Source organism: Notamacropus eugenii, chromosome 2 (genome assembly GCF_028372415.1).
Source record: "Notamacropus eugenii isolate mMacEug1 chromosome 2, mMacEug1.pri_v2, whole genome shotgun sequence".
Taxonomy (NCBI): Eukaryota; Metazoa; Chordata; class Mammalia; order Diprotodontia; family Macropodidae; genus Notamacropus; species Notamacropus eugenii.
Genome location: NC_092873.1, coordinates 83,020,863 through 83,029,678, shown reverse-complemented (window position 1 = coordinate 83,029,678; position 8,816 = coordinate 83,020,863). Strand labels below are relative to the sequence as shown.

The window sequence follows — 8,816 nt, the reverse complement described above, 5'->3', positions numbered from 1 at the left end:
TTTAATAACACTTTGTGAATAATTCCAGATGACTCTCCGAAGTGGTTGGATTAGTTAAGAGTTCCACCAACAGCAAATTAATTGTCCCAATTTTCCACATCCCTTTCAGGATTTATTGTTTTCTCCTTCTGTCATACTACCAGTCTGATAGGTGTAAAATGTTATCTCAAGGTTGTTTCAATTTGCGTTTATTAATAATGATTTCAAACTTTTTTTCATATGGCTATAAATTGTTTTAATTTCTTTGGAAAATTGTCAATTCATATCATTTGACCATTTATCAACTCGAGAAGGACGTGTATTCCTTTGATTTGACAAAGTTCTTGATATATATATGTATATATATAGGTTATATATTAATTGATTAATTAATGATTAATTAATAATTAATTGAGGTTGTGCTTTTTTCTCCCTTGGAAAAGAGATGATAGTGTAAGGATAATAAATATAATATTTTCTATGTGTCATGGTCCCCATGTGCAAAGGTTTTTCTGCACAGTGTTTATGTCATATGAAATTAAAAATTATATTAAAATATTTTAAGAATAAATATCACCCTCATATCACCCTCAATTTGCTAATGAAGAAACTGCATCCTAGAGATGTTCAGTGATTTGTCAGAGGTCACAATGGTAGTATATAGCAGAGCAAACTCATCTGATTGCAGCTGTTAATGGCAAATTTGGTAGACCAGGGAGAAAAGTCAGATGAATTCATTGTAGATTATTTACCCTCCTGCCCTGTGTCTTTCTTTATTGATGGTTTTCTCTTTTGCTCCCTCTCTAACTCTCAACCATTTAAAAACAATAACAATATAATTTTGCAATGAAATTCTATAATAGTGTACACTTTCTAAAGAACAAATTAAAAAAAATATGTGAGTGATTAGCTATAGCTTGAGGGGGAAAACTAGGAGAAATAAAAAGAGCTATGCAAAAGCGGACAAATCAAGAGGACAATAAAACAGGACAAATTAAGGATGTTCATCATTAAATGGAGGAAAAGAAGGTCTGCGTTTTAAATATATACATATATACGTGTGTTTGCATGCATGTATATTGCCATCTTTTTAAAAAACATTTTTTTGTTGTGTTTTGTTTTTATACTACAAGCATTCTTAAATTATTCTTACTTCATGAGAGGTAACTTGTTATAAGCTAAAAGAAATTCATTGTCTATATACAAATATATTTGAATATATATACATATATATGTGTGTGTACCTACATACATTTGTGTGTGTATATATACACATACACATATGTGTATATATATATACATATATATGTAACTCCTTCTATACCATTAATCCATCAATTCTCTGTAATATATTACATGTTTCATCAGGGCTCTGGAATCATAGAGGGTTAGTGTATTAAGTTTCTTTTTATAATGTTATCTTGTAAATGTTCTGGTTCTGTTAATTTCATTCTTAATCAGTTGAAAAAGTTCTCATGTTGTTCATTTTTACAGTATTCGTGTGGTGGTATGTAAATTGTTTTGCTGGGTCTGGTTATTTCATTCTTTCAATTCCTATAAGTCTTTCCATACTTTTTTGAAATCTCTACTTCATAATTTCTAATAGCATAATAGTATTCCATCACATTCATATACCACAATTTATTCAGCCATTTCTCAATCGAAGGATATCCCCAGGCCCTTCATTTCCTGTTGTTGTTTTTACTACCATAAAAAAAAATTTACTTAAAATGTTTTTGTACATAAAGGTGATTTTCTTCTTTCCTAATGTCCTTGTGATACAGATCTAACTGATATTTGTCTTTAGGAACCTTTTGTACATAATTTCAACTTTCTTCAAAGAATGTCTGTACCCATTTACAGGTTCAAAAATGTGCCTGTTTTCATGTAGCCACTCCAACATTTATCATTTTGCTCTTTTTTTTGTTATGTTTGCCACTGTGATGGAATGGAATTTCATGCTACTTGTGGAATCTCAAAATTTCTTTAATTAGTAGTGTTTTGCAGCATTTTTAATATTGTGTTTAATGTCCTGATTGTCTTCCTTGAGAAAGGGGAAGAATAACTTTTTATGAATTCGAAGTCATTCTTTATATATCTTGCAATTGAGATCTCTATCAGAGAAAATACTACAATATTTCCCTCCAAGCTAATTGTCAGTTTTATTAGATTTGTTTATGCAATTAAAATTTTATATAATTAAAATGATTGATCTTATCTTCTGTGATCCTCTCTTGTTCCTTGTTTTATGAGGAACATTTCTTCTGTCCATAGGGATGACAGATGGTTTTCCTCATTTCTGTAATTTGTTTATGATGTGTTTTTTAAAATATATTTAAAAATGTTTTTTAATATATGTGGTTTTTTAAATATATTTTTAATATATAAGTAAAAATAAATATGTGCATATACGTAAATATATATATATATATATATATATATATATATATATATATATATATATATATATATATATATATATATATATATATATGGCAGAAATCCATTTGGAGTTTGTCTTGGTCAAAGGTATGAGGTATTGGTATAAATTTAATATTTCCATGATGTTATCCTATTTTCCAAGCAGTTTTGTCAAAAAGTAAGTCCTCCAACTAATGTGTTTGTATTTATTGAATAATAAAATTTTACATGTTTTTATTTCCATATTTTGCACCTAATCTCCTCTACTTATGGCTTTCTTTTTAAGAACCAGTACTCTTGTTTTTACAATTACTGCCTTGTAGTATACGTTGTCATTAATTTTCTAATTATTTCTTTTGATATTCTTGACTTTTGGTAGTTTGATATGTCACTGAAAAGTAAAATAATTTTGGTAGTATTTTATTTTAATTAAATTGGTCCACTCAACATTTGAGCAACTGATATTTTAAACAATTATTTAGGTCTGTACTAAATTTGTAAGCAGTTGTTTGTTACTCTCTTTATATAGATCTTGTGCCTCTGTTTTGAAAGAAAGACACTTAAAGATTTTGTTCATTCTATGGCAAATTTGAATGAACATTTTCCTTTCTATTTTATCCTTATTGGCTGATATTAATCTAGGTAGATTTATTTTACATTCTGCAAACTTGCCAGTTATTGTTTCAATTATTTTCTAGTTGACACATTAGTGTTCTTCAAGTATACCGACATGTCACCCAGAAAGAATAATAATTTTGTATGGAGGGGGTTCTTTACCAATAATTATCTCCAAATTTCTTTTCCTTATCTTATTGCTATAACCAGCATTACTAACCTGATGTGAAATAAAAATTGTTGCAAGGGATGTGCTGGTTTCCCTTTTGAATTTATTAGAAAGGCTTCCAACTGCTCTAGTAGTTGCTTAAGCTTTTAAATAAATACTATTACATCATTTGGGGCAGCTAGGTGATGCAGTGGATAGAGAGTTAGTCTGGAGTCAGGAAGACTCATTTTCCTGACTTCAAATCCGACTTCAGACACTGACTAGCTGTGTGTCCGTGGGCAACTCACTTAATCCTTTTTGTCTCAGCTCCTCATTTATAAAATGAGCTGGAGAAGGAAATAGCAAACCACTGCTGTAATGTTACCAAGAAAACCCAAATGGGATCACAAACAGTCAGAAATGATTGAACAACAACAATTCATCATTTTAAGGACAGGTCCATTTATTTGTATGCTCTAAAAGAAATGGGTATTGTATTTTGTCAAAATATTTCTCTGAGTCTCTTGAGATAATCACATAATTTTTACAATTAATAAGGTTACTTAAGTGGTTTTCTTGTTATTAAACCAACTTTATCCCTGATATAAATTTAACCAAATTGTAGTGTAGAGTCTTTTTGATACAGTTTTCTTTTACTGTTTTTATTATCCCTATATCTTTCAATCTATTGTAGCACCAATGCAATACCCACATCAGTCACTATGGATATGCAGCTTTATTTCCAGGTTAAATTTTCAAAATAGAAACTTTCCTCCTCAAAGATGAAACCAAAACATTTATTCATATGCCAGAAAGCCAATTTCATCATGGTAACAAGTAAGTTTGTACACATTACCAATAGAGGGAGGACTGCCATCCTCAAGGTTTCCCTCTATTAGGCCTCCCTATAAACAAGTTCCCTTGGACAAAATGCACCTCTCTCACCCAGGCTAGCTGCTCTGTCTCTGCTCTGCTTGCTGCCTCTCTGGCAGCTCTACCTCACTCTCTCTTCCTGCTGCATACTTCCTGCTCCACCCATTCAGCAAGCTCCTCCCACTTAGACTTCATGTGATTCAAGATGTGTGCTGGGCTAAAACTCAAAGTAGGTCATACAGGCCTATTAAGAGGCAGGAAAGATCTTCAAATTACCTTAACATTATACACACAAACACACACACATATGCATATATACATATATTCTACCTACATTTTAAAGTTATAATAGATGTTTATTTCTTTTTATTCTGTTCTTTTATTCTTTTTTGTAATCTGTATTGCTCTCTCTGTATTTATTTCTAATTACTTTTACCCCTCTTTAACCATTTCTTTACTTTATCCTCTCTAAATTTGTAATTTATTTTGCTTATGATTAATTCCCTCCTGAATTCAGCTTCCCTCTTATATCCCTCTTCTGCCTCTTTCAGTTTCTGTTTATAACCTTGTTGAGTTGAATTTATTTCTGTCTCATACTGTGTGTGTGTTCTGCTAGCTTTTGACCAGTTTAGATGAAAGTGAAATTCAAGTGACACCTGCTCCTCTCACTCTTTCCATATATTTTTAACTCGCAGAACCTGATTATGGGTCTTAAATTCCTTCATCTTTTCTCCCACTTTTTCTTAATGTATCCACTCTTCCCCATTTTCTTTTTCTCATAGCATCTTTGGAACATAGTAAAATTATAGAACTCGTGTCTCAATTATCTACCTCTAAGACCTCTTGTGACATTAGGATTCTAAGACCACTCTTTTTTCTCCCTTTCCATCAGAATATAAAGAGTTCATTCTTTAAAAATTCCTTCTCATTATTCATTTTAAAGAAGATTTGAGAGTATTCTTCTCTAGTTTAACAGACAAGTGGGCAATTGGAAAAGAGGTCTCTGTGAAAGCTTTTCTTCAATTTTGATATAAAAATATCAATATTATGGATCAAGATTAGGAACATATTCATTTTATACAATAATTTGTGATTGATTACCTTGACCAGAGATAGGGGATGAATGACTTACATGAAACTAGTTACCTCAAGAAGCAATGTGTTCTTCATCTTTAAGTGTGTTCAAGACACTTGATGGATATATTACAATAAGGATTCTTTTTAGATATGAGTAAGTATAGAGGGCCACTGTGATTCATTTATACATACATTTTAAAAATGGTATTTGATATGCTATTTTGACCATGAAACAGTTTTTTAAGTTATGACATTGCTTTGATCTGATTCTGTTTCTATTGATTCTCAAAGGTGCAGGCTACTGAAGATCATGTCAGGGAGCAATGAAAGTCTTCCAGAAGTGTTTATCTTATTAGGTTTCTCAAACCATGCATGGATGGAGCTTCCTCTCTTCCTCGTTCTTCTTTTCATCTATCCCTTGGCTCTGTTGGGCAACATCTCCATTATTCTAGTCTGTAGGGTGGACCACCACCTCCACAGCCCCATGTACTTTTTCCTCTCTAATCTCTCCTTTGTGGACATCTGTTATACCACAAGCATTGTTCCCCAGATTTTGTTCAACTTAGGGAGTTCAAAGAAGACAATCAGTTACATGGGATGTGCCATTCAACTTTACTTCTTCCATTTTATGGGGGCCTCAGAGTGTCTTCTCCTAGCAGTCATGTCTTTGGATCGCTATGTGGCTATCTGCAAACCACTTCGCTACACCCTCATCATGAACCATCAGATCTGCATCTTACTTGTGTCCATTGTATTGTTAAGTGCCCTGACATATGCAGTATCAGAGGCGACATTGACATTGCAACTGCCAATGTGTGGACACAATGAATTGGACCACGTGGTGTGTGAGATTCCTGTACTGATCAAGGCTGCTTGTGGTGATACGAGTTCCAATGAACTTGGGCTTTCTGTGGTCTGTGTATTTTTCCTTGCTATTCCTTTGGCCTTAGTTATTACCTCCTATGCCTATATTGGGCAGGCGGTTATGAAAATTCAGTCTGCAGAGGGGAGGAAGAAAGCCTTTGGAACCTGTTCTTCCCATCTCATTGTTGTCTTATTGTTTTATGGCCCTGCAATTAGTATGTACCTCCAGCCCCCTTCTTCTATTACCAGGGATCAGCCTAAATGCATGGCTCTTTTCTATGGTGTTGTGACCCCTACACTCAATCCTTTCATCTACACTTTGAGAAATAAGGATGTGCAAGGAGCTCTAGGCAATTTACTCAGGAGAATCTTCAGATCCAAAGGAGGACTAACATTCAGCGTCAAATAGCTATGAGTAAGGTCTAAATTATTCTCAAAATGGTGTAGTAAAGAGAACCCTGGATTTGAAGTTAGGTGCCCTGGGTTCAAATCTCAGCTCTACTACTTGATATATATTTCATATGAGTTAAGACATTTTATTCCTCAAGACCATTTTTCTCACATATGAAATCATGAGGAAGAACTAATTTATCTCTGAAGTTACTTTAATCTCTAGATGCTATGACTGTAAGATGTCTACTGCTACAACCATATCATATGGGCATCTAGATCTTGAACTTAGCCTTAAAGTTCTCAGATTGTGGACAGTTAACGATAGAGGCCTTGTGTTATCTAAATTTGTATCTAGTTTACTATCTATGATAGGACCTATTGCAGGTACTTGAATGAGTGAATCAGCCAAATCTATCATATTTGAAGCCATTTTCCCACATATGAAAATGTATAGAAAACATATTTTGGTTATTATCAGCTCTGGCACTCAGTCATAGAAATGTATTTACAAAGAAAAAACTACTAAATATATTAGAATTTCCTCTACCAAAGATATATAAGTTGAAATAAATCTGAAATTATTTGCCTAGAAATTTCTTTTTTGATTAGGTTTTTTTTTGCATATGGGAGCAATGAAAACCTATAGATAACAGTATAAATAACATGAAGATTTTTATTAAAAATTATAGGGTATGACTAGGATAAAATAACCAGAAAAGACACCTTTCACAGACAGGGAAAAGGGGAGAATTTTTAGCTTAATTAGTATAATAGGGACTATCAATAAAAAATTAGCATTTAATGATACTGAAAATCTTTTGCCCTAATAGAATGAATGCAGCCATAAAAATAAGAGAAGCTATTAATACTAACAAAAAAAAAACTTTACATGAAATATCCTCAGCGAGGGTCTGATATCCAAGACATAAGAGGAAGTAATAAAAATCTATAAGACCAAGAACCATTTCTTGAAGAATAAGTGGAGCCAAAAATACACACATTTTTCAAATGTAGAATTACAAAACAGTAATAATCTTATGAAATATTTTTCCTAATTACTATTACTAAGAGAAATTCAAATGCAAAAGAAAGCATCTTTTAGGTCCCATTTCACCCTCAGTAAGTTGGCAGGGAGGACAAAAAGTGCAAATTGTTAATTTTGGAAGAGTTACAAATGACAGGTATATCAACTCTTGTTGATGGAGCTCTTAAATTGGAAAGGAATTTCAAAATCCACTGAGAAAGTGACTAAATTATCTGTACCTTTTGACTAAGTAATCTCACTACCAGGCACATTCCCAAGGATGTCAGATACAGAGAGAGAGATTCTATATGCACAAAAATACTCACAGCAATTTTTTTTGAAGTGGTAATGAATGAGAAATCAATCACTAAACATGAAGGGCCTACTATATGCCAGGCACTGTACTTAGCAAAGGGGATAGAATAACAAACGAGAAAAAGTGAAAAGATAGTCCCTCCCTTCAAGCAACTTCAAATGTAATGAAAACATAGATGACCATCAAATAGAAAATGGCCAGATTAATTGTATTACAAGGCTCTCACTTTCCACTCACAAGGCAGACAAAGTAGCCTAACTATAGCAGATGGGGGGATTACATTCTAGACCTGTGTATGGGAGGATAGAGGTCACAGTGAATAGCACGTGGGAACTAGAATTGGGAAGACTTGAATTCAAATCTAGCCACATATAAGTGATCCTGGGAAAGTCACTTAACCTCATTTACCCCAATTTCCTCATTTGTACAAATGGTTTAATAATAGTATCTATCTTCTAGGGTTTTGTGAAAATAAAATGAGATCATATTTATAAAGTGCTTTGTAAACCATAGAGGGCTACTTAAATGCTAGCTATCATTATGTATGAGGTTCTCAAGGTCAACAGAAGTAAGAAATACAATGAGAAGTTCAACAGCATAAAGTAGATCAGTTTACTGGAGCATTTAGTGACTGATGCAGTATAATGCATAGTAAACAGATAGAAGTAGGCTGGAACCAGAGTATAAAAGAATTTATGCATTAGCCTGGGAATATATATTTTATCCTAGAAACTATGGGGATCCAATAAAGGTTCCCAATCCTCTGTGCTATTCCTTTTGGTCTTACTGGGTGACTGAGCTGCTGATTGTCTGAGTAGGTGATTTGTACTAAGATGTGAATGGTTGAGAAAGGTGGGGGAATAGCTGCATTTTCACACCTCTCAGAAACATTCTATTTTAATAGGAGCATAATAACAAACATTTATTCAGCTTTATAATAATAAAAATATTCATATACATTTTTCTCATAAGAGGTAATTATTGTAGGTATTATTATCTCCATTTTATAGATGAGGAAATAGGTTCAGAGAAGAATGAATTCTTCAAGGCCAAAGAGGAGGTAAATCATAGACACACACAAGGCACAAAACTAAGGTTTACAGATT

General features: G+C 32.9%; 1 protein-coding gene across 1 annotated transcript; it reads left to right on the top strand.

Annotated features, from left to right (window-relative positions):
* Positions 1 to 5,336: 5,336 nt before the first annotated feature.
* Positions 5,337 to 6,762, top strand: LOC140523604 (olfactory receptor 2B11-like). Its single transcript, XM_072638409.1, has one exon. The coding sequence runs from the start codon at positions 5,424 to 5,426 to the stop codon at positions 6,384 to 6,386; it is 963 nt and encodes a 320-aa protein (XP_072494510.1). The 5' UTR covers positions 5,337 to 5,423; the 3' UTR covers positions 6,387 to 6,762.
* Positions 6,763 to 8,816: the final 2,054 nt, after the last annotated feature.

Excerpts from the sequence above, each read along its gene's own strand:
- LOC140523604 (XM_072638409.1), top strand. The coding sequence starts at position 5,424 with ATGTCAGGGAGCAATGAAAGTCTTCCAGAAGTGTTTATCTTATTAGGT.